Raw genomic sequence first — 25,008 nt, forward strand, 5'->3', positions numbered from 1 at the left:
TCAAACGTAACCTTAGTTGGGGTTAGTTTGTGCAGGTTTGTGTTTGTTTGCACTTGTAACGTCAATTGCTAAAGAGCCATCATTACCAGATCTTGCATGGCATATCCCACATACAGGGCTGCTTTAGTTTTCCTAAGATTGCATGCATCGTAATATTAATAAATGCGGTTACAAGCATATTAAATGACAGCTAACTAACTTTTTGCAGCTGCGTGCACTAATAATCTCAGGCCTGCATGGTTACTTCATTCATTCTCTTCCTCTCAGGATGGTTTGCGTAACCCCTGACGTGGCAGGTTAGTTTAAAGAGCAGGATGTTACAGCGGATCACAAACGGTCATCATTTTAGGGAGTCGAAATCGTTTTAAATATTCTAATGGTTTTTTTAATGGTCGGCACTCACCTTTTGCAAATATAAATGAGCATCGTATATCAGTTGCATCTTATATTACGGGTTGGTAAATGTGAGAAATTATGCTTTTCTGTAAAATTGTCTGTAAATTGTCTCCTTTAGACAATTAGTCAAGACGAACCTATCTATTTAAAAGCACATATGGCGGTGTACAATAATATCTCTTTTTAAACTGAAATATAAAGCCTACATATGCAAACATCATTCACTAGACAATCAACAGACACTTATTGATTCGTGCTGTTTTAATTTGACTTTTACTTAATGTATGATCATGCCTGATTAAGACTATTGACAGTGCTACCATTAACATTGTGTGCGAATGGACAATTTGGAGCATTATCAAAAGATGAATATAAGAAAGAACTGTGGAATTTTATTCTATGCAAATAAGACATGGAATTATTTCATAACAATACTCTAGAATTCTCATTGCCTTAGGAGAACTTCACACATGCAAGTTATGGATTGACTTTGCCTGCCTTTTCAGGTATATCTGGTAAAAGCCAGTTATTGTTTGCCTTGGTTTTCACTACCCGCTACTTGGACCTTCTGACCTCGTTTATCTCTCTGTACAACACTACCATGAAGGTGAGGTGACGTGGACTGATGAACCTTTGGAAGTATGCGCATAATTTGCTTTTCCCTTCCCAGTGTGTTTGGCATTAATAAGATAAATGCCAAGACATGGCAAAGCATTAATACAGCCATTGAACTTTCGTGTTAAACTCTTCAAGTCCTTTCACATTACCTTATCCACACCCTCCCATGTTGTTGTTCTCTTGGCACAGCTTATCTACATTGGATGTGCATATGCCACAGTGTACCTGATTTACGTCAAGTTCAAAGCCACCTATGATGGCAACCATGACACTTTCAGGGTGGAATTCCTGGTTGTTCCTGTGGGAGGTCTTGCTTTCCTCGTCAACCATGATTTCTCGCCACTTGAGGTAAAGTACTAGGTCCAAGTTTTTTTCTCGACACTGTTTTGAAGAGTTTGAGGAAATCATTTTCAGTCAGTCAATTAATTAATTAATTAACTTTAACTTTTGTTTATTTACTTAAAGCTTTCTCCCCTTTTGATGCTGTAGATCCTGTGGACTTTCTCCATCTACTTGGAGTCAGTTTCCATCCTTCCACAACTCTTTATGATTAGTAAGACGGGTGAAGCTGAGACCATCACCACCCACTATCTGTTCTTTCTGGGTCTTTACCGTGCCCTGTATCTTATCAACTGGGTCTGGCGCTTCTACTTTGAAGGCTTCTTCGATATGATTGCCATTGTGGCAGGCATCGTTCAGACAATCTTGTATTGTGATTTCTTCTATCTCTATGTAACAAAAGGTAAGAGAGGGATTTCATACTTTGTCATGAACCTCCCCAGATCAGTTGTGTAACTGTGCACTTAACTGTTATGTATTCTTTATTTTTTTTTATCTTTATGGATCATTAATTTGTCTGTCTTTTTTCTGCATAGTGCTGAAAGGTAAGAAGCTGAGTTTGCCTGCCTAAGTGCCAAAGACAAAGCCTTGGCAATGCTGTGTAGGGGGACAGGATGCCACTGACATGTTTGAGCAAGATGCCTGAGATGGAGTATGAAAGGGATCCTCCTCTGTATTCCTCTAACCCTGACTATGCCAGCAGCTCAGGGACGGTTCTGGATTCAAGCACTGGCAAATGCCGCTGCTCCCCCTGTATTCGGATTCCTGTTTTATGCATCTTGTTTTACCACTTTTATTATTACATAAATAAGGGGAAAATGTTTTCTACATGAAATGTATACTCACTATGATTTGGCTCGTGGCATCATAAAAAGAGCTGAAATATGCATAACAATTTGGCAGCGTCAAGGGGACTTATTCTTATGCCAAATATTGACTGTTTGTAAGAGTATTTGCAATATGACTAGATGTACGTTTACTAAAACTCTAGAAGAGTGCTGGACGGAAAAATTACTCTCTGTGGTAGAATTGTTTTGAGAATTATTGTTTTTACCTTATGCAATGTACATTCCTTTGTTTAAAACCTCAATACAGTGGTTTACCCAATGCTCTGGTGAGCCTGTTTCTTTCATTAGAATGAAATACATTTACAGTATTTGTCAATTTTAGATGACAAATTTTAGAGGTTTTACACTATTCAAGTTGGTTGAAAAGTGGCAACAGCTGATATTTGATGTCTTCTGTCCATCTCTTCATTGCAGTCATACAGTATTGACACATTGTTTTCATTGCTTTAAATGGTTTCTCTAACTCATTGGATACTTGTTTAAGCCTATAATGCATTTTACTTTAAAGAACTATGAGTTTTTCCTCTGTATGTCCACCAATCCATCATTACCTAATTTATATATTTTCTATTCTAAAATTTGTACAACATGACATGAGATTTGCTAAGGTATGCAACTCCATAACTTCAGTAGAGGTTTTGTATTTGAAAACCTACATATCAGGTATTGGACTTTTTGGACTTTTTTTTTTAATTTTTTTAAATCAAGTCCCTGATCAGCATTGGCCATAAAAATGTAAAACATGATCTGTATATTGAGAGATCCTTATACTGTAATTTTTGTTTTAAAAATTTGTTTAAATTTTTTTGTTCAAATATCCAAGAGATGGACATTGCTGCAAATGGGCTTGAAGTGGTTTCAATTTCTGCTGTTTGGTTTATATTTTAATTTACATTTTTTTACAATTCTGAATTCTGCATTTTCTCTTACATCTTAGCTCTTTTTCAGCATAGTGTGATGTCCACCTCAAATAAATATTTTATGGGAAATACTAGTCATCTTGCTGTGCCTTGTCATAAAATGAAGTTGTTTCATGCATAGCCTAGGACTTAACTTCAAGGTTGTGAACCTTTCTAATCCAACTAAATATTCCTCGCGTGTTATAATATGAATGCATAGTGAAAGTAAATGACAAGGATATAGTGTATTTTGTATTAAATGATTAGTAGTTGGCCGCATGGAAAATAGTCCAGATGATTTTCATATTTGGTACATGACAATTAAATAATGCTAGTAAAACATTTTTAAAATGGCTAATACCTGCAATATAATGACATTTAGCACAGGCAAATTTTATTAGCTTTCGTAGTCAGATCATCTCCCTAGAAATGGATACTACATGCTTTACGGAACTATTTGACAGTGTATAAAACAGAAGGAAGTTGCGAGTGAAACACCAAAAAAAAAAAAAAAAAAAAAGACAACAACGACTATTTCCGACTAACCAGATAATGTCAAAGCTGTGCTCGCTTTATGTCGTTGAGTAATAACGTGCTTCACTCGCTTTCGCGGTTATGGTTAGGTACGATTAAATGGGGGTACAGAGAATTATAGTTAATTTTACGTAATTATCCGGAATATTGTGATAACTAGCCAGCTATCTGCGCCTCCTGTCTAACGCCTAGCTTGCGAGCTGGATACAACCACTGGATAGCTGATTTGTTATTGACAGGAATGCAGACTGAAAATGTTAACTTATCGTTCCCGAGTCAGATAGCAAAATATGAGTAGCCTAAATACGTTAGCTAGCCAGTTACGTTAACCTATCCGTCTTTGTATTGGGCGGTGGCTGGATTTCACAATTCTGTGTTTCGGAAACGGTTAGCTAACGCTCGCCTTGACCGTCATCTGGCAAAATGCCTGGTATGGTCGTGTTTGGTCGGCGATGGGGAATCGCCAGCGATGACCTTGTATTGCCAGGCGCCTTCGAAATCTTCATTCGACTTCTATGGTAAGAGATTGTTTACCTTTTTTTGACACGGGTGTCTTAGTTTCTGATGTGTATTTAAAGACTCGTCTGTTTCACAATGTATAAATATTTTATATTCGGGTGTATGGGAAAAAAAAAGTTACCTGTCAAAGATGCCACATTCCGTGCTTCTTTTCTCTTAGGTGGATTGGAACTTTAGTTCTGTATGCCACCCACAAAGGAAGGTTTGACTGCCATAGTGGAGCTGTTCTGCATGGCTACCTTGTTGTCCTTCTCATCCTGCTTGCGGTCATTATTTTATCTTTATGTGCAATTGTTTACATCAGTGCTCAAGGTAAGCATTATAAAATGGAAAACACTCATCTGACCCTATAGAGATAAGTGGGCGATAGTCAACATCACTTACTTTATCATATTCTTTTATCAAAGGAACCATAATGAATCCTGGTCCTCGTCGCTCTATGCCAGCTTTGGTGTATCTTCGTGCACTGCTTTATATCCCTGAGTTTGTTTGGGCATGTCTTGGAGCCATCTGGGTCTCAGATGACAGCAGGGGATGTGCACCAGCTGAAGTTGGTGTTGTAATTGGTGCTGTGGTTGCTAGGTAGGTTTAAATCAACTTATGTTGTCCAGCTTTTTAAAAAAAGAGGTGGATAAACAGCTTGGGATCAATTTGATGTTGTACCAGAGTCAAAAATCTGAAAGAGCCGTCATTAATTGAACCCTAAAAAATCGAGAATCCCATTAAGCATGAAACTTATGTATATCAGCAGCAATGAAGTATTCTTCATACTTCATCATGACCCATCACAGGTACTCAGTCTTGTCTTCTTTTCCAGCTGGATCATCCTGCTGTTCACAGTGGTGGGCGTGCTGATTGTGTTCGATCCACTGGGCAGCCTCCAATGGCGCACGCGGGCGGATGAGCCCTTGGGCCTGAGGGACCTGGAGAGCAGTCAGTCGTCGCAGCTGTTCGACAGGGCGCGCTCACTGGCGGCGCGCGTGTGGGAGTGCCGGCTGCGCCTGCTCTGCTGCTGCCTGCCGCAAGATGACAGCCACAGGGCGGCCTTTTCCAGCATCGCCCAGCTCTTCAGCGGCTTTTTCTCTGTGAGCCGAAAGACCAAAGCTGGACTTCTGCCTGCTGGACACTTTGGCTCATTTGTGTTTATCTCCTTGCATGGTGTCAGTGCCAATAATTGAGAGAACGGCTTGCATGCCATTTTTGGATTGCTTGCTTTCACTCTAAACGTCTTCCTTTTAGATTCAACTGAGCGATTGATTATCAAAGACAGAGCTATGGATTTTTTGTGGTAGTTAATTGTGTGTAGTCAGCTAACTGGCAGCGTTATCCTCTGTAGGACACAGATCTGGTACCCAGTGACATCGCTGCAGGCCTGGCTCTTCTGCATCAGGAGCAGGATAAAATGGAGCAGTGCAGAGACCCTGATAATGTCTTGCCTCACAGTCCATCATCCCCCATAGTGAGTTTGCTTCAGTCACTGACCTAAGACACTGGATTAAACAGTTAACATTGTTTTAGTATGCAGACACCTCCTCTATCTGTACTTATAAAGGTATAACAAAAGGAATAAGATGGTTAGAATCTGAACATTTCCAATGGTAAAAGAAGGTATAGTCAACATCAGCGTAAGACAATAGTACAAAACACCCATCTTTGATAAGATTTTGTGATCCAGTGTGATTTGAGAGATTAATTGTAGCTATTCCTTTATGGTTGTCACAAGTACAGGGTAAATGTGATGCTATGTGATGCATACAGTGATGCTGTCTGGGTACAGAGAGAAGATCTGGAGTTGGAGCTTGAGAAAGCTGCACATTGCATGCAGTTTGCTGTAGCTGCCTATGGCTGGCCCATATATATCTACTCAAACCCTCTCACTGGATTGTGCAAACTTAGTGGTGACTGGTAAGCTTAAGGATAACCCGTATAATTTTTTGCCATGTTATTGCTGCTTTAGGTAACGTAATGCCTCCAGATGCTGACAAACTGATGATTGGTGATTGATCTGTTAATCAGCTGTAGGAACCGTAACGTGGAGTATGACCTGGTTGGAGGTGATAACCTTGGCTGCCATTTTAGCTCCATCCTGCACATGACGGGACTACAGTACAGAGACTTTATTCACATTAGCATTCACAATCAGGTACCAGGTCATGTTCCCCATCACAGGCATCCTCTGATCATTTCGATCCATTAATGTGGGCTTGAGTACTTTTGACTGTTCTGTAGATATATGAGATCCCATTCTTTGTTGCACTGGACCATAAAAGGGAGGCAGTTCTGGTTGCCGTGAGGGGAACACTGTCACTGAAGGTGAGTGGCCACTAGGTAAAATTAGTTTGGTGCTCAGGAGAATACCGAAGCTCTGCTGTTGTGCAGAACAACAGACACTGATTACCTAAAACTGTGTTTTGTCGTGTTTTTTTCCCTTTATGTTTTTCATATATATTTACTAATTAATTAATTCATTTAAGCATGGCAGTTTGTTGTTATTTCTTGTATCTTTCATTTTAATGTTGGGTGATTGTGTGCTATCATATGTATAGGACGTGTTGACAGACCTTTCTGCAGAGTGTGAGAACCTGCCTGTTGAAGGTGTGTCCGGAGCCTGCTATGCACACAAGGTCTGTGAAATCTCGGCTCTGTTGTGGCATGGCTTCCTTGTCATTGCAACTATTTGTCAGAATGTTTTGAGACTGCAGCATTGTTTCTCATCTCTTTTTAACAAATGTTTAATATTTATGCCTATTCATACCTTTATTACTGTGTTTAGGTGTACATTCACTTTTACTTGAGGTGTCTTCAGGCAGTAATGAAATCTTTATCTGGTTCACAGGGCATCTCTCATGCAGCTAACTATATCTACAAAAGACTGGTCAATGACGGCATCTTGAGCCAAGCTTTCAGCATTGCCCCGGTAAGTCTCATTTACTTGTCATTTTCATATTTCCACTCTCTGATTGGAAGTGAAACATGTGCCTGAAAAGTAAATGTGTGTGTGTGTGTGTGTGTGTGTGTGTGTGCATGCACAGGAGTACAGGCTGGTCATCACAGGTCACAGTCTTGGTGCAGGCACTGCCTCCCTGTTGGCAGTCCTCCTGCGTAGTGTGTATCCCACATTGCAGTGTTATGCTTTCTCACCACCAGGTGGCCTAATGAGGTACATTTGTGCATTTAGGAAGTCAACATTTGGAGTTATAGAATTTCATGGGTGGTGGGCTAAAATTTCACTATTTTTAGTTATGATGATGTTCTAGTCATAACCTTTGGGCGGTAGCATACTAGCAGGTAGGATGAGACTGAATTGAAGATACTGACACTTGAAATGTTGCAATATTCATTTTAATTGTAACATCTCCTTAGTAAAGCGCTTGCTGACTACTCCAAACAGTTTGTGATCTCTGTGGTTCTTGGAAAAGATCTTGTCCCCAGGTAAGAATTATGCATGTGCTCATCATGCATGTACTGATCCCCTTACTGAGTACTGCAGAAGAAAGAGTGCTCATGAATGCCAGATATTTTTAAAGCATGTATAATTAGGAGTGTTTCTAATTATAGATTTTTTTTGGGGGGGGGGGGGGGGGGGGGTATGGAATTTCTGTTTGTTTCACTTCCCTAAAATGACTTTCAAGGTTTTAAGGTTTCTCTTTCAATGCTTTTTTGTAGACTGAGCATTCCAAACATGGAAGATTTAAAGAGGAGGATACTGAAGATGGTATCTAACTGTTGTAAACCCAAGGTAAGAATTGTTTATTATTTGTTATCCTTACTATTTTTTAAGTACTAAATAAATAAGTACTATTTAAATACTAATTCTACTTATTTTTGTTAATTTTTTCCTCTCCTGTCACTCCCTAGTACAAGATTCTCTTGCATGGCTGCTGGTATGAGGTGTTTGGGGGAACCCCAGATGACTTCCCCACAGAAATGGAGAGTCGGAGGGAGGAAGCACTGAGCCAGCCTTTGCTCGGTGAGGAGAGCCTGTTGGTACATGGCTCCACCTCCTATCAGAGCCTATCATCCGATGACTCACCTGGCCATGCCAAACACCTGCCCCTCTACCTGCCAGGACGCATCATGTACATCACAGAGGATGGGCCCTCGCGCAGGTCAGAGACACGCCAACTCTCAGCCATTTAGCGCGAATGGAATCACTTTGTCTCAGAAAATAACTAACGCCCAAATATGTACATAAAAAGAGTAATTCTTTGATGGTTGCAGATCATGGAAGGAAAGATTCTAAAAGTGTAGACCTTACATATTTTTTCACATTCTGGTCTGCATTGTGGAAAGCTACCTGTCAGTGTCTAGCAGAGTTGGACATCCCACTGAGGAATGTCCCCTTGTCAGAACTGTCCCTGTTAAATAAAAAAAAACACAAACATTTAAACCATGTTAAAATGTACATCTGATTTGAAATCCACCCTTGCTGTGTTCATGGGCCCTGAAATTCTCTCTCTGCTTTCTTGCTTTGCTGCTGTCTGCCACCACCATGGGCCTTGTGCTAAAACTACGAAACCCAGGCCGTGCTTCTCACAAGTGCGCTACCGTGCCGAGTGGTCCAGCGAGGTGGCGTTTGGCAGCGTGCTGATCAGTCCACGCATGCTTACTGACCACATGCCTGATGTGGTGCTCCATGCCCTGCGCAGCCTCACCAGCAACCGCGCCTTCTCCCTCTGCCCCTCCACCCTCAGCAACAGTCACCTGAACGTCATCTGAGCTCCTGCCACCTGGAGCATGGCTCCTGGACTGCCCGTGGCGGCAAACACACAGGAAACGCCATTTAGGACTCCTCTGCTGGCACCAACCTTCAAGAGCTGTTCAACTCTTCCTGGTTTTATTTATAGATGTATATTTTTTAATTTGCTGTTATGGTGCCGGCTTCTTCGAATCATATCACACCACCTATTGCACTGTCAAAGTCTAGTGTGCATTATTTAACAGCAGTGCGCTGGGAAGTTTACATTGTTAGCAGTCTTTGCTAATTCATATATGGACTAAAGAAAGAAGGTAACAAGGGAAAGAAACATCAGTAGCTTTGTATTAGTGGTGTCCTGCTTTATTCTTTGTGTTTTGAAAATCAGGGTGAATAAGGCCAATGCCTAGCCATTGGATGAGTGAAGCCTGGTTTGAGTTCAGAGCAACTCCTTTGCCTGTGAAACAGTAGTTTTGATGCATGGTACAAAGCAGTCAGCTTGCATGAGAAGATTTGAGTAAGTCAGCTCATTTAGTATATCGACTTTTCCCATAACGTTTTTTTTTTTGTCTTCTCATAAGTAATAAATGTTAATGAAAATGGTGCCAGTCCAGTTTCTACCATTATGATTTAATATCTGATAAAAACAGTTCAATGATACAGAAAGTACATTTCTGAGTCCTTCATTGCTTAATTATTTAATAAAATATTGATAGGTGAAGTGTTTCTCTGAGTACTTTAGAAGGCCATTTAGAAGCAATAGCCACAGGAGTTTCCAACATGCATTTATCTTTTTTTCTCCTAGTTACTAAACAAGGCATAGGAATATTGCAAGAAATTACATCATTTAGACGTTTTTATTGAAGCAGGGACGTATTTAGCTACTAATAATCTAATGGTTGTTTTGTCTGTCATTTTCATATCCAACTTTATTCAACTTGTTGACTGCTTCGGATAATTAGGAGCAAATGACTAAGGCTTGTGGTTTTTAAAAATTTTTTTTTATCTGATTAGTTAAACTGGCGCATAGTAGAATATCTCCGAATGATAGAAGAATAAGAGAAATGGTTGTGATTGGGAAAAAAAAAAAAAAAACTAAACCAAATAACAGGGATTGCATTTTTTCCCTCCCGTCCCACATTTAGAAACTGACGTCACGTGACGGACTAGTCAACAACTTGTGTGAGGAGTAGTTGGAACAACTGGAGCCGCAGAGTTGTCGCTGTCAAACAGCAGTGTCCGAAGACGGAGCCGGTCTGGGCAGCCTTATCTTTATTTTCAGAACTTTCGTCAACGGATCCAGCACTTGGAGTCACTTTTGTTGCGAAGTACGCGCAGAAGCGGGACGGTTGCATGGCTAGCGCGCTAGCTGGCTAACCTAAGTCGTGAGCTAGCTAGCGTTAGCCAGGTTAGCTAACTAGGTTAGCTGGGTTAGCTAACCTGTACTTCCACAGTCAGTCAGACAGTCGGACAACTGAGAGGAAAATGGAGCTGGATGACGGAGTTCTTTATCAGGAGGAGGCAGGTTCATCCGCGATGATGTCCGAGCGGGTGTCCGGCTTGGCCAGCTCCGTCTACCGAGAGTTCGAGCGGATGATCGGGACGTACGACGAGGACGTGGTTAAAGAGCTCATGCCCCTCGTCGTCGCCGTTCTGGAGAACCTGGACTCGGTGCTCGCGCAGAACCAGGAGCACGAGGTGGAGCTCGAGCTGCTGAAGGAGGACAACGAGCAGCTGCTCACTCAGTACGAACGGGAGAAGGCGCTGAGGAAAGGCGCTGAGGAGGTGGGCGCCGTGGATCTCCGCGAGCTTTACGATTAGGTAGCTCGGTGAAAATAATGGCAAAGCTAGGCCACCTGAGCCAGAGTTGTTCGCTGTCATATCTGTAACTAGGGCACGGCTGTGCTTTAAACTAATACTCTGCGGACTGAGATTCAAGTTCAGGTTGCAAACTTTTTTCTTTTTTTTTTGGTTGTTGAGGGGGGTCCTCTTATGCACGTGAATTACAGAAACACAACCCAACGTAATGCTTAATTGTATCTCGCGGGACGGTCTTCTTTAAGGCCACTTGCCCCTCAACAAGTTGTTGTTTTCAGATTTTGAAAAAAACAAACTAATGGTGTTATGACAACGTGAAAATTCCAGTTGTCATGTTAATGGTGTGAATAAGAGCTGTAAAGTCCCTTGTAATTTCCCCCAGAACGTGCCAAGTCATGTTTTGATGAAAAGGGAACTATTCCAGCTCTGTTAGCATGTGAATGTTAAACATGAAAAGACACAACCACAGAATAAGACCGCGTCACTTTTGCAGATACAGCTGAAAGTGAGGATGATTCTTGTAGAAGAAGCTGTCTTCTAGCGTGCGCTGCTCTGGCATAACACGTGAGGCTGCAGAATCTGGCTTCTCAAATGTAATGGGGAAACGGAAAAATTTGTTTTTAGAATGTGTATGGAGTCAGGGTGTATCCCTCAGTCTTGCCTAGTGAGACTCGGTACACATACTGTGTACAAAAGAAGAAAATATTCATATAAATGTACGAGAAACATTATAGTTTAGTTTCTATCATTATTATTATTATTATTATTATTATGTTATCATGGTATGTTCTCTAAAAGTCCTAATGCGCGTAAAATTTTTGATAAGCACGTTAAAAGACTTGTACCATTAACTTTACTATTCAGTGAAACTTAACAAAGTGTAGTTCATGACATTATGATGCTTACTATCAAATGAATTAAGTTTAATACCCCCAGGACTGCTGAGCTTGTCCTGTGCCTGGTAAGGTGTCATAGCTTTCAATGCCACTCCATTATGCTACGCCATTCTCTGTTAAAGCTTTTTGAAAGTAATTGTAAGGTTGTTTGAGAATACTTTAGGGACAGGATTTTTTTCCTTGCTACGTTGAAATGCTTATGAAAAAAATGCGTAAACAGCACCCTCAGTCCTGCATCATAAATCTGTAGTAGTTTCAAACCATGCTTAATTTGGGTCACGATGGCTGGCCCACATTGTCACGACACATCGTTATCTGGAGAATGTGAAGTGGAACAGGGAGAAGCGTGCAGTCATTCAGGTCAGTCCCAGCAAGGCCTCCCTAAGCTCAGCCTCCATGCTGAACTGCCTTCCAGCCACTGCAGCTCAACAGTCACTTGCTTGTTCCTAAACCCACAGGGACACGGCGATCCACAGAGGCACACACAGGATCCCCCGCCTTCCTTCTGTGTCTGCTTCCCTTGTCCTCCTTTGTATGCCTGGCCTTCTGCGTGACGGCAGCCGCCAAGTGAAAGTGCTCCCCTTCCATCAAAAGCCAGGCTAACTTTCAGGTCATGTGACCTTTTTGTTTGCACCAACTGAAGTGAACAGCTGCCCTGCGTACTTCTGTACCTCTGGGCTTTGTTTCGAGCTGTCTTGGTTTGCCAGTGGATTAGAGTCCTGAGCATTAATGCCAGGAGCAGTGGTATGAACCATTTCTTGTCCGCCTGCTGGATTTTGTGAATAACAGAGAAATGTCAAGCACACACCAGTTAGTGTGAAACTAGGAGATGTTATGTTTAGTTATAAAGTAGTAAGTCTGCTTCTTTATAGCAGTGTGACACTGATATTAACCATGTCAAAAATGAGACTGATTATCTGCAAACTCTTGTTCTTTTTGTTATCTTTATTGAACAAAACATGTGGTAAGCTACATGGTCTAAGAATGTGGTGTTGTTTGAGTCATTTCACATCTTTATAATATCTGTAGTGAGTTTAGCCTCTCTCTCTCATACATATATACACTGCTTGGCCAAAAAAAAGGTCATACAATAAAATTTAGTTGGATCGCCTTTAGCTTTGATTATGGCACACATTTGCTGTGGCATCATTTTCACAAGCTTCTGCAATGTCAGAACATTTATTTCTGTCCAGAGTTGCATTAATTTTTCCCCAAGATCTTGTATGGATGATTGGAAATTTGGACCACTGCACAAAGTCTTCTCCAGCACATCCCAAAGATTCTCAATGGGGTTCAGGTCTGGACTCTGTGGTGGCCAAACCATGTGTGAAAAATGATGTCTCATGCTCCCTGAACCACTCTTTCCCAATTTGAGCCTGATGAATCCGGGCATTGTCATCTTGGAATATGCCCGTGCCATCTGGGAAGAAAAAATCCATTGATGGAATAACCTGGTCGTTCAGTATATTCAGGTAGTCAGTGGACCTCATTCTTTGGGTCCATAACGTTGTTGAGCCTAGACTTGACCAACTGCAGCAACCCCGGATCATAGCACTTCCCCCACAGGCTTGTACGGTAGGCACTAGGCATAATGGGAGCATCACTTCAGCCGCCTCTCTTCTTATCCTGATGCGCCCATCACTCTGGAACAGGGTACATCTGGGCTCATCAGACCTTCTTCCATTGCTCCAGAGTCCAATCTTTATGCTCCCTAGCAAATTTAAGCCATTTTTGCCGGTTAGCCTCACTAACAAGTGGTTTTCTTAAGGCTACACAGCTGTTAAGTCCCAATCCCTTGAGTTCCCTTTGCATTGTGTGTGTGGAAATGCTCTTACTTTCACTATTTAACATATCCCTGAGTTCTACTGTTGTTTTTCTACGATTTGATTTCACCACACGTTTAAGTGATCGCCGATCACGATCATTCAAGATTTTTTTCCACCCAGATTCTTTCCTCGAAGATGATGTTTCCCCACTGTCCTTCCACTTTTTGATAATGCGTTGGACAGTTCTTAACACGATTTTAGTAGTTTCAGCAATCTCATTAGATGTTTTCTCTGCTTGATGCATGCCAATAATTTGACCCTTCTGAAACAGATTAACATCTTTTCCACAACCACAGGATGTGTCTTTTGACATGGTTGTTTAACAAATGAGAAGCTAGTTACTGCATCAGTTAGGGTTAAATAACTTGTTGCCAGTTGAAACATAATCACCCATACAGTAATTATCCAATGGGAGGCTCTTACCTATTTGCTTAGTTAAATCCAGGTGGTAACCTTTTTTGGCCTGTGTGTGTGTGTGTGTGTGTGTGTGTGTGTATTTTTCTATCTGTCCATCTATATATATATATATATATATATATATATATATATATATAGATAGATAGATAGATCGATAGATATAGATAGATAGATCGATAGATATAGATCTATAGATATATCTATCTATATATATATAGATATAGATATATAATATATGCATGCACTTTTGTGGTTCTTTCTTTTCTTGATCACCTGATATTAGTACTGGCCTAAATACAATTTACAGGCTTCAAATGCTCACTGAAGTTTCCTAACACATCCAAATATTCAATACATGTGTATGAATACTTGTTTAGGAACACTGTTAAATTGTAATACACAGGATAAGGTGGAAAATATCCTCTGCCAGACCATTAGAGTTTCACATATGGCGCAACCCTCTCGCTTCAGAATAGACACCACAACAAGCTCCCTTAGCCTGTGTTTCACCTAATAAAGCCCACGAGACCTCCAAAAGGCTCACCAGAGAGGCTCCAGTTCACTTTTAAACCAATCCAATACAAAACCTCTTTAGACATTAACCCACATTGGTCTTCCTGGTGACTAAGGCTGTACACAGCCCCAGTCATATTTAATATGAACCATAATGTTAGAATAAGTTTGTTCATTTTTATAGTTCAAAGTATATCTGGTATATCCTGTAATCCTAGGCTAACTGCAAAGTAAATCTGTAGATACTGCAACTGAAGCAAATGGCTGATTACCAAAAATACAAATAAAAATACAACACTGTGGGGCTTTGTTTTTGTTTTTGTATTTTTAAATCACTATTACAAGGTTACCAAACCTTGTATGAAATATCAAGTGATGCATTTAAATGTTGCAAGTTTCAGATAACCACAAATTATTTCAGTGATGAAGAGTAGTCATTCCTTTACTGAAGTAAGCAGTTGTGCTTGTTTTGCAGCTTATAAATATAACTGACAGAAAAATTCACAAGTGCTCTACAAAACATATTACACCTTTATAATCTTGCCTGCTGATTAACAGTACTGCTTGCAGAGACCCTTGTTTAATGGCTAGTTCATTAATGATAAAGTGCCTGCTTGCTCACTTCTGAGCAATCTTTGCAAGAATATAAATATTCAATGATTTATAATTGGTTATGTGCAGTCTTAAACACAGAATAATTGATAACACAACATGTCTGTGCCAAGTGCAGTCTGCAGTTGACTGAGACTGAGAGGAAATGTCAAGGAAGGGCCAGGAATGTGCTGGGGACCAGAGCTTCCTGGACCCCTTTCTGCAGTCAGGATATTTCTTAGACTGCTTTTTCTTCTCTCTCTTCCTGTGGTTACATCACAGGGTCACTGGGTCATCTTTTCGAGTGACTGAAAAGATTCCCAGGATGTGTTACTGAACCCTGATTTCACACCCTTGTTTCACTAATGTATGTCTGTGTTGCTTTACATTTCTGTGTCTAAATGTAGTTCTGTATTTAGTAATTTTTCTGTAACACGGTTTAGTGCTAACCAATATCCTGCCTGTTGTCACCCTATTAAACTCTAACCTCTAACTAACAATTTATATTTTTTTCTGTCTTTCGTATTTCCTGTTATATACGTTCCTATATCTCCTTTTAAACACAAACAATATCCCAGTGAAATGTTACCTGCAGCTGTTACCAGTAGACACTGGATTTGTAAACTGTGGGGTACACCTAGAAAGAGAACCCGTGATGTGGGCACTAATAAGAAGCGTTTAAATTGTGGTGCAAGTTCATAATCTGTTAATTTCCTTTTTGATCTCAATTTGACTCCAGCAGCAGCATTGTTGCCTTCATCTGACCTGGTCTAACATTTTGTCTCTGTGCAAAACCACATGTTTGCATGGGTTATTCATGTTGGTTAATGTATAATGTAATATGATGTTTTATTATCGGAATCCCAAACAAAGCTCACCTTTCTGTAGGTGAGGATAAAAGTAAAGTACGCAGAGCTTTGGCAGGTTGCTCACTGACTGTCCTATAAAGCTAACTTTTTTCTTCTCACCTTCTAATACACCTGAGGCTGTGAATCATGGTTTTTGATTACCTGACAGGTGTGTTTAGAGTTTGAATAGAAAGAAATGTGGTGTGTGCCAGGAGTGAATAGAAGGGCATCTTGCAATCCATCCCACATTTTTTTATGTTAAATGCAAAGTGGAGGGTGTTTTTTCACCTTTGACTGATAATAGGTCTTTGGTACTGGTGCCGTAGTTGAAAATACAACTTACTACAGAATAATTGTTTGATTATTGAAGCTGAAATAAATATTTTTGTGTATGGTATGACCCTTAAAATTAGGCCATCTGCTATGCTGCTTCTAAACATGAGTATTTTTCAAAACCTGGTTTCACATGTAAAGACTGTTGACGGGTCCAGCTAGCTCTGAAGATTTCTGAAGACTAGACTGAGTTTGAGTCCTCTCATATGCTCCCACTGTGGTAGTTTTGAGGTTCGGCTGTGAGCCTCTTTTAAATAAAAAATAAAAAAAAAGGGGGGGGGGGGGGGGACAAGTCAACTGAAGATACAGTTCACTTAAAGAGAGAGCCCTATCAATAGAGTGGCTTATAGTGCAGCCTCTGTATATGTGGGGGCACAAAGGCTTCATTATGTGTGAAAGGGACCCACCACTAATCTCTCTCCCTCTGTAGTGCTATCATATGAGCACTGGGCCTGTGGATCATATGATCAGCCACGCAGAGGTGATGAAGGAAGAATACACATGGACACTCTTGGACAAGACGACCACAGTTCCTGTGGCACTGGGGGTGGGGCTGGGTGTTTTAGGGAAAACTCATATTCATGCATGGTAACCTAGTGAGTTATAAAGCTCTTAATCATGTATGCTATGCAAAAGATGAAAGGATGATTTATGCTTGGTGGTAACACCCTTCATTTTAGATTTTATGCACTTTTATTGCAGGTGTGTTGTGCTGGATGTTTAATAGTTAATAGTTTAATAGTTTTTTAGTTTTTAGTACTTATTAATGAATAAAAAGCACTTCATGAAGATGGTACTCTGAGGTAGCTATTATATGGCAGAGGCTCTGTTTTGGCTGTTCATGAATGATATTTAAGTCTCTGCATGGCTAATATAGAAGAACAACTGCCACCCCATGGCCTCACATGACGGTACTGTGCTTATGACCTTTGTGTAGTTAATCACTACAGTTGTATATCTGTGATTTCTTAGCCAGTGCCTGCTCATTACACACCCCAACTCTCCTATTTTACAATTTTTCCTCAATAGACAACATATAACTCTGCTATTGCACTGTTGTCACTCTCATGTGAAAATATACTGGACTAGAATCCCTAGTCAACCATTGTAGTATATGAGTTGTAGTTTGTAATTCTTGAAATCGGGCTGTTCCCATTCACTGGTGATGCAGGGGAAGTCGGGCAGCATGTGAAAGGAGCTAGTCATTAGAAACTAACATGGTTCACATACTGCTTCTATGATTTGTAACCCTCCTGCCCCCATTCAAATGAATTTGTGGTGATTTTTTTTTTCCAATGTTTTGCCTAACCACAAATCTCAACCCCAGCAAAAGGTATAAAACTTATGCTCTCACACAGACTTTCCAAACCTCTTTATGAGAAATGTCACTGGCTTGTAATAACTTGTGATTTAATTTTTTTTTTAAATGTATTAATTTATTTTTTTTTATATTCATTTGCGAGTATAAACTTTCGTATATCTCAGGGTTGGCTCTGTGTACCCAGTAGCTAAAGGCAAAGAACCACACAGACTGTGTTCATATGGGCAAGTCAAAGCTTTGTTGTCATAAGATACCCCAGACAGATGGTTTTTGCACATCATATTACTTTGAATTTATATTGATGCCGATGCCAAAAAGTTCATTATCATTAACTGAACAAACTGTAAAAAGGGTTTGTTGTTTCTTTGTCAAAATTGACCTAATCGTGATGTTCATGGGGGTTAGCATTGCCTTATGATGATGGCATCAGGATGTGGGCTTCTGGAGCAGAGCAGGACGAGTCATTTCTCTTTTTTATAGTGTATCTAACTGTAGAAGGCATGTCTTTAGAAATATGTACTCTAATATTTACTATTTAATGCATTAAGCAGAGACCTTTTGCTTATATCAGAGGAAAGCTTTTGTGGCATAACTCTTAGTGCTTTGATTTTAGTTCTGTTATTGCTGCAAATGTGTGCTATTTTGGAATCAGTGGGACTCCTCCACACTGAGCTCACAATGGAACTGTAATGGATTCAGGTGTCCTTGCAGCACTGCACACATTATATTTACTTTTATGGCATTTGGCAGATCTGATCCATGCCAAATTTGGCTAAGTCACACATCTAATCACACATCTAATCAAGGCTAAGTTTGGCTTATAAAACTTGATGACAGAGGTTTGCTGACTGGGAATAGATGGCATGTTTGCATAAACGGTGGCATGTTTGCATAAATTATTGGGTTTTGCTACCTCTATGCATACACTTCTGGGCTGACTACAGGGTATTGATATAAATGCTTAGTTAAGGTGATCTTAGGAGCTATGATGAATAGGGAGGGTAAGGGTTGCTATGGTAGTGGGTGAAGTATACATTCTTGCACATAAAGGGTTCTGGTTAGAATGAATTCAGTGTTTGTTGGAGGTAGTATCTCACTCAGTGTCATGATTTAAAATTTCTTTCTTTATGAGGTCAGTGTCTTTTTACCTGGTTTTGTCATTTCTTGTACCAAAATCATTTAGTTTCATGGGATACATAATAAGTGCTTTTCTTATTCAATAAGGGCATTGGTGGGCTTGGGAGGATGAATTATCAGTGTTCTGCTTCTCTTAATAGAGTGGTTCCTTCCAGACTCCTAAAAGCACTTGAGGTTCTTTCTCATGCCCCCCCCTCGCTACCTTGCGTGCAGTACTAGGTGTGGAGCGGCTGGTGCTGTTCACATGCTGCACCTGTAGGTTTAGTTGATCTCTAACAATAGAGGCGAGGGCACAGGGTGTGGTTGTGTGTGGTAGGTGGGTGTGTGTGGCACAGAATAGGAAGGAACAGCCTGTTTGATGCTGGTCTCTTTGGGTTCTCCTCCTCCTACCTCACCCAAACAATTGGTGTGGTCTGAAGAAGGTGTTTAAGCAGCAGGCAAACGGCTGCGCTGACTCACTGAAACCTGACTTGGTCATGGTGAAATCCACAAACAGCTGTCGGTTCAGCTAAACCCGTGCCACCACTAATGTCACTCTGACCGAGAGTGATCTGTTACTTCATAATGAGTCACCCTGAGTGTCCCATCTTTACTTGTCATTTGTTTTCTTCATACACTTTGTGTCTCAAATTTGAAAAGCATGTCTGGTTGTTTTAGCAAATGTATTCCTTTTGCCATTCATCAGTTATTGAAGAAAAAATATTGATCATAAAATCTCAAATTCAGCAGCAAGTTGAATTCTACTGACAGTTAGAGAAGGGATCACAAGCAACAAACTTGTTTTGTTTTCACTAAACAGAGGAAGTATTTATTTTTTAACCAACAGTAGATTAGTTTGGTAGATTGCATGGAATAGATAACATCACATACACACATTGCAGATGCCTGTTCTTTCTAAGAAAAAAAAACTCACCAGGTAAAAGCCATGATCCTTGATGCCAACTGATTTCAGGTCTAATTGATTTTCAAAAAATTAATACATATCATTATATATAAAAGAGCAGAACAAACTTGCAGTAAGTTCATTAAGGTTCATTAAGACTGAGAAATCAGTGGACTGTGTAAGGAATGTGAATGCAAGGGAAATGGACTGAAGTGTCTTTAAATGGGATCAGGTCAACTAAGTCTCATAAATCGTGCTGATAAATAGTCTATAACATTATGCCTGACTTTTTTGCTATTAATACAATCAAACTTCTTCACAGGTTTTTACAATGCAGCTAGCTAGCAACCTGCTGCATGCATTCTCTTGATGACGAGACATAATCTGCATTATAACTGTACTTCCAAGCTGTGTTTATACTTCTAAGTGACTAAATATAGCCAAATGTAAATACATTAATTAAATTATCATTGCCATGAAGGGCACATTTGACACTGAATAAAATGCGTATTTGCCTCTTGTAATATGTAACTGCAATGTGGATTATTTAGTAAAGTCCACAATGTGTCTTAAAGAAAAAAGACCAGGGCCACCCAGTGTGGCCCATGCAGTTAATGCTAGAGTAGAGGATTTGAACTGAAGACTCTCCATATGTTCTGTTGCTATAGAGATATATGGAGTACGAAGACTCGCAGGAGCAGGAAAGGAAGGATTTGCAGAACAAGGTGGTGCTGCTGGAGGCCCAGACCAGACAGCTGGAGCTCAAGACCAAGAACTACGCAGACCAGAGTGAGTACTTTCAGCTGAGCCTCCTGTTGACTTACTGCATTGGCTGTGTTAACTCCTCGTCCAATAGACTCTGACACTGAACGCTGCGTGTGAACTGGTCTTTTAATTCCTTGGAGATGTGCGATTGGCCATTTATTAAATAGTCTTTTATATATAAGTGCAGGTTTTTTAGTTTTAAAAAGCATTTCAGCGGAAGTTAAGATGCCTTTGTTTCAAACCCCTTCTCCTCCCATGGTTGTGTCTCTTGCTGGGTTTGTGTGTTGGCTGGGGACGGATGATACCTGCAGGGCTGCTGAACTCCCCCACATCATGGGAGGATGACTGTGTTTACTGCCAAGCTGAGCTCTAGGTGGGCGGCACATTGCGTAATTGCTCAGAGCAAATGACACGCAGTCCATTTTGTCAGTTCTTTGAATGTTCTCTACAGATGAGCACATTTTATTATTTGTGAAATACAAGCTTCATTTATATGATTTGACCAGGTTGTTTCTGTTTTGGCTTATCTAGGAAACAAGTGCTCCTTTACTGTAGTTCCTACTTAAAAGGTCCATGTTTGAAATGGCTTAGATTCCTATAACTGGATGTGTTTTGGTAGACTGATTAAATATGCTTGTTAGTAGTGCACTCTGGCTTACAGCCACTTTAACCCTGATGCTCAGCTTCTCTCTGCTTAAGTTGTCGTCTCCTCATGATGGACTGTTCGTCTCTTTGGTTCCTCTTTTGGAATTCTATGTATTCTCAAAGAAACACATGTCATTTCCTTATATGAATCAGTCTTTGCCTTCCTCATATCTTTTAGCATAAGCTGAGATGATGAGATGTGATCAAATGTAACCACACAGTAATTACTGACTTTAGAGTTAAGAAACCTCTGCTTTTCCCCCCTCTCTAATCTGAGAGAAGAATACTTGAATATTGCATCAGTGGAAGCCTTGTCTGCTGGGTTCATGAGGAAGAAGACAAAGGAAAACTGACTGCATGCTGAAGGCTTCCAGTCCCAGAAATACTTTTACATTTTCTACATTTTCTATATGTGGAAACACATTTCTGGTGAAATGAGCAACAATTCTGAAACCTAAAGTATCGCTAGGATAAGATTACAGCACATGCCCTGTTATTAGCGCTCAGAATATGGGTTTGTGTGTGATTTATGTTGCATTAGAGACTCCCTGTGGCATATTAAAGTTACTACATTTGATACACATCTTGGTGAATTTGAATCACTATTGGTAGGAGCCAAATCACCCCCCCCCCCCCCCCAAAAAAAAAAAACAGAAGTCAAAAGGCTTTTTAAGCCACAGTTAAATCTTGGATAGCGCTGTCCTAAATTAAGGGTTCTGTTGATTTTCGTCATTCAGTTGGAAGATTAGAGGAGCGAGAGGCAGAACTGAAGAAAGAGTACAATGCTCTTCATCAAAGACACACAGAGGTGAGGAGACTGTGTGTGTGTGTGTGTGTGTGTGTGTGTGTGTGTGTGTGTGTGTGTGTGTGTAAACCAACAAAATGGTTTTGATAGGGCAAAACAATTTTTTTTACAAAAGCTACCTGGTCTCTTAGATATATATAGTAACATCTAATTCACAAGTGACATATGTTTGACCCAATGTGCTAAAAATTCACAAAAATCAAGTGTGTATATGCCCAAGTAGGGTGGTGTTTTTCACTGTCAAGTCATATGTATTTATATAGTGCATTTAAAAGCAACCACAGATGACTAAAGAACAAAATTATTCAATTATTACCCTAAAATGTATTTATTATTACTATATTATGACTTAATACATAGTCTCTGTACATTTGTACACCAACATTATTGTGTTCACTATTACATTCACCTGTGAATTGTCAGAACACCAGCAGAACAATCTGGGAAAATGTGATGGCTCATGTTCACAGCAAGCATAATATAAAGTGTTTTAATTGAGACATTTCTTTAATTACCTGTGAAAAGACAGATGTCATTACAGTTAATAACCTTTTAATTATTTCACCCTAGTGACTGTCAATCATTTTGCATTTTACAGATGATCCATAGTTACATGGAGCACTTGGAGCGTACCAAAATGCAGCATCTGGTGGGGGGAGAAGCCCCAGACGCAGGAACTTTAGGCAGACACAAGTAAGTGTGGCCTCAATCAGTCTCGTTTAAAAATCCCCTCTCTCTCGTCACTCAGCTGAACCAGGTGAGGTGAGAAGTTTACCATATTTATTTTGGTTTAGTTTCATCATGGGTTGGAGCACAGAGACCATAGAGTTGCTGTTTAAAGTGGCTTGTATACAGTGAGTGCAGCAGAACATCACCTCATTATAGTGTTTGCTCATCTGAATGGAAGGCCTCTCTTGGGGCATGCCTGTAGGAACATCGGGTGGCCATGGCCATAAAAGCTGTTGTAAGCAGGTGTTTGCAGTAGGCACATAAGCAGCAGACTGTCAGTAACTGGAAAAAGTAGACTGGTCAGTGACAACTGCACCACAACAGTTGTAAACTCCAGTGTGGCCAGTGAGGGGAGTTATGGTTTGGAGCTAACTTGCAAAGAGTTAATTAATATCGGTAGATAGCTACATCGACCAGCATTCCCCTGGTATGTGGCGTGGGCCAAAGGTGGCTAAAGTCCAGTGGAGCACTGCATTGTTTCACTGGGCACTGAATGAACCCACCCAGCGCTGAAACACACACACACCTCCAAATATAGTGCAGCAGTGTCTCCCACCAGTGCGGGTGGAGGCAAAGGAAGAGACAGGAAAGGCAGAGAGAGAGTCCGCTGGTTGATGGTAACGGCGTGAGGGCCAGCGCAGCGGCTCACGGAGCTGCTCTATAACAGGGAGGCAGTGAGAGAGCGGTAGGAGGTGGGGCTTGGGCGACACAGCCGTGAACTCGCTGCCAAAGGGAGTGATGTCAGGGCAACTGTGCGAGAGAGTGAGTATGTGAGTGTGTATTCACCCCATTAAGGGTACAGCACTTGATTTATGGCATGTAAATCACCTTTGTTTATGCAGGGTGGAGGTGTGATGCCAGTAAATGACATGACTGCTGGGATTTCAAATGGAGCGGCTCACAGATCCCTTTTATGAAATGAGAGGATTAAGGGATTATTTTGAGGCTGGTGCCGTTCATTTGGAAGAGTTGGAAATGACCATTTTTGGTTCTTTTATGAAAAGGGCACTGGGCCTTTTAGATGAAAAGGGGATTTGTTGTTTTTACTGAAAAGGTTCAGTGAAATGTTTTTATTTTCTTGTATTTCAATTCCAGTGCTAACTATAAGTAGTGAATGTTCTGTACAGAATTCCATACTATCAAAGACATTATTCAAAAAAATTTTTTGTTTTGTTTTGGGTTTTTTTTACACCCCTTCTCTTTAACCCCCCCCCAAGGCCTGTGGGTTTTAGAGGAAGCTGGTGGCAGAGCAGAAAAGCATGTGGAATGAACTGTCAGGCGGATACTACTGCAGAGAGGGAGGGGGGGTGCGCGGAGGACCTGTGTGTTGCCTAGCAGAGCTGGTTTCATTAAGCAGCTGAGCAGGGATGCAGAGACAGTAGTCAAGCACTGAAAGGCAGCGCCAGAAAGGGGATGAAAGGGAGGGGAGGGAATATCCCCCAACAGACCGTGGGAGACAGCTGCCGCAAAGCCGGTTTTCAGTCGGCGCTGCCGGCCCGCGTGTGTGTGTGTGTGTGTGTGCCTGGGCGCGCGCATGTGTATGTGTGTCAGAGCAGATGATGTCACAGCGCTGAGAGGCTGCAGAGCTACACGCGCACATGCCCTCGTGCGCATGGTCGTGCCTTCTTAGGGCTGCCGATGTTTATGGGATTGTTTTGGCGTGTTGGGGGGGTGCTGGGCCTGTAACGTGCGGAGGTGATGACCATGAGTCCCGGCTGCATGCTGCTGTTTGTCTTCGGCTTCGTCGGCGGAGCGGTGGTCATTAACTCGGCTGTGCTGGTCTCGCTCTCCGTGCTGCTGCTGGTGCATTACTCTGTATCCAACGGGCTGCCCGCCATCACACACTCGCTCCCCCGGATCAGGTACGCAGAGAGAGAGAGGGTGAGGGGGAGAAGGGGCACAATGGAAGAGTCTTCTGTGCAAAACCCTGATTTCTATTTATTTATGCTTCCTCTTCACTTCTGCTTTCTTCTGAAGCTTTTTCTACTTTAGTTTAGCCTGCCTCTTCACCTTCTCTAATCTTTATAATCCATTAGTGATCTTGTTTTTTTCTGTTGTACCTTTCTCCGTTTCCTCAGATATGTTCATCCTTCCTTTTCTTTCCCTCTGCTTCAGTCATTTCTCCTCCTCTCCTTGTTTTTTTCTGCATTTCTCCCTCTTCCAGCTTTCTGTATTGGTTTTACCTTCTACTGCCTGACTGTTGTAGTAAACAACATTGATGCCTTTACTATAGGCCATGAGTGGTGACTCAGAGCGTTGGACATTTCATAAGCCAGGAACTGTTGTTGTTGTTGTTGTTGTTGTTGTTGCTAGTTTGTTTTTTTTCTTTTTAAATACAAATCATTAGATAAACCCCATCAAAGCCACAGGCAGGTTGGGCACTGGGCCCTCCCTGTCCGTTCACAGTTTTGCAGGGTTATTGTTCGTTGTTGGTAGCTTTTCAATTTGGCCAGTCTTCAAACACACTGCTTTGTTGCTGTACATGTATACTGATTGTGGTATGCATGGTCTGATTTGGGTGATCGGTGGCTTTATGTATGCCAGTTTGCCTATGCCATTATGTTTTTCATTTGAGTGTTTTTGGTACTTTTTGTAGTTAAATAATTTGACCTGGAGAGCTTTTACAAAAGAG

The 25,008-nt window shown here is 41.0% G+C and overlaps 3 protein-coding genes across 9 annotated transcripts in view; all 3 read left to right on the plus strand.

The window, feature by feature from the left end:
- kdelr2b (KDEL endoplasmic reticulum protein retention receptor 2b) overlaps positions 1-3,195 on the plus strand; it is a 3,961-nt gene extending 766 nt beyond the window's left edge. The window contains exons 2-5 of the mRNA XM_026999683.3: positions 903-1,003; positions 1,204-1,362; positions 1,504-1,756; positions 1,890-3,195. Coding sequence (XP_026855484.1) covers positions 903-1,003; positions 1,204-1,362; positions 1,504-1,756; positions 1,890-1,924 — 548 coding nt within the window. The 3' untranslated portion in view covers positions 1,925-3,195. The remainder of the gene's footprint in view (positions 1-902; positions 1,004-1,203; positions 1,363-1,503; positions 1,757-1,889) is intronic.
- Positions 3,196-3,605: 410 nt separating this feature from the next.
- Positions 3,606-9,570, plus strand: daglb (diacylglycerol lipase, beta). The gene is made up of 15 exons (XM_026999641.3): positions 3,606-4,152; positions 4,314-4,465; positions 4,561-4,735; positions 4,971-5,238; positions 5,490-5,612; positions 5,931-6,058; positions 6,170-6,296; positions 6,383-6,466; positions 6,700-6,777; positions 6,990-7,070; positions 7,186-7,313; positions 7,517-7,585; positions 7,820-7,892; positions 8,012-8,262; positions 8,677-9,570. The coding sequence occupies exons 1-15, from the start codon at positions 4,058-4,060 to the stop codon at positions 8,870-8,872; spliced, it is 2,028 nt and encodes a 675-aa protein (XP_026855442.3). The 5' UTR covers positions 3,606-4,057; the 3' UTR covers positions 8,873-9,570.
- A 374-nt stretch (positions 9,571-9,944) lies between these two features.
- spag9b (sperm associated antigen 9b) overlaps positions 9,945-25,008 on the plus strand; it is a 30,356-nt gene continuing 15,292 nt past the window's right edge. Inside the window, exons 1-4 of one of the 7 annotated variants that reach the window (XR_014117112.1) lie at positions 9,945-10,634; positions 20,101-20,221; positions 21,580-21,650; positions 22,246-22,340. Coding sequence is in view for 6 of the 7 variants with exons in the window: in XM_081697108.1 (XP_081553234.1) it covers positions 10,335-10,634; positions 20,101-20,221; positions 21,580-21,650; positions 22,246-22,340 (587 nt within the window). In the remaining variant the exon portion in view is untranslated. Of the gene's footprint in view, positions 10,671-20,100; positions 20,222-21,579; positions 21,651-22,245; positions 22,341-23,698; positions 24,239-25,008 lie in introns of those variants that run through there. The other 6 variants (XM_081697108.1, XM_026999636.3, XM_026999639.3 and 3 more) reach the window with 6 other exon arrangements.

Source organism: Electrophorus electricus, chromosome 15, assembly GCF_041902795.1.
Source record: "Electrophorus electricus isolate QZ-2024a chromosome 15, ASM4190279v1, whole genome shotgun sequence".
NCBI lineage: Eukaryota > Metazoa > Chordata > Actinopteri > Gymnotiformes > Gymnotidae > Electrophorus > Electrophorus electricus.

Excerpts from the sequence above, each read along its gene's own strand:
- daglb (XM_026999641.3), top strand. The coding sequence starts at position 4,058 with ATGCCTGGTATGGTCGTGTTTGGTCGGCGATGGGGAATCGCCAGCGAT. Across the intron at positions 7,314-7,516 it reads CCACCAGGTGGCCTAATGAG|TAAAGCGCTTGCTGACTACT; the intron begins GTACATTTGTGC and ends ACATCTCCTTAG. Across the intron at positions 7,586-7,819 it reads GGAAAAGATCTTGTCCCCAG|ACTGAGCATTCCAAACATGG; the intron begins GTAAGAATTATG and ends GCTTTTTTGTAG.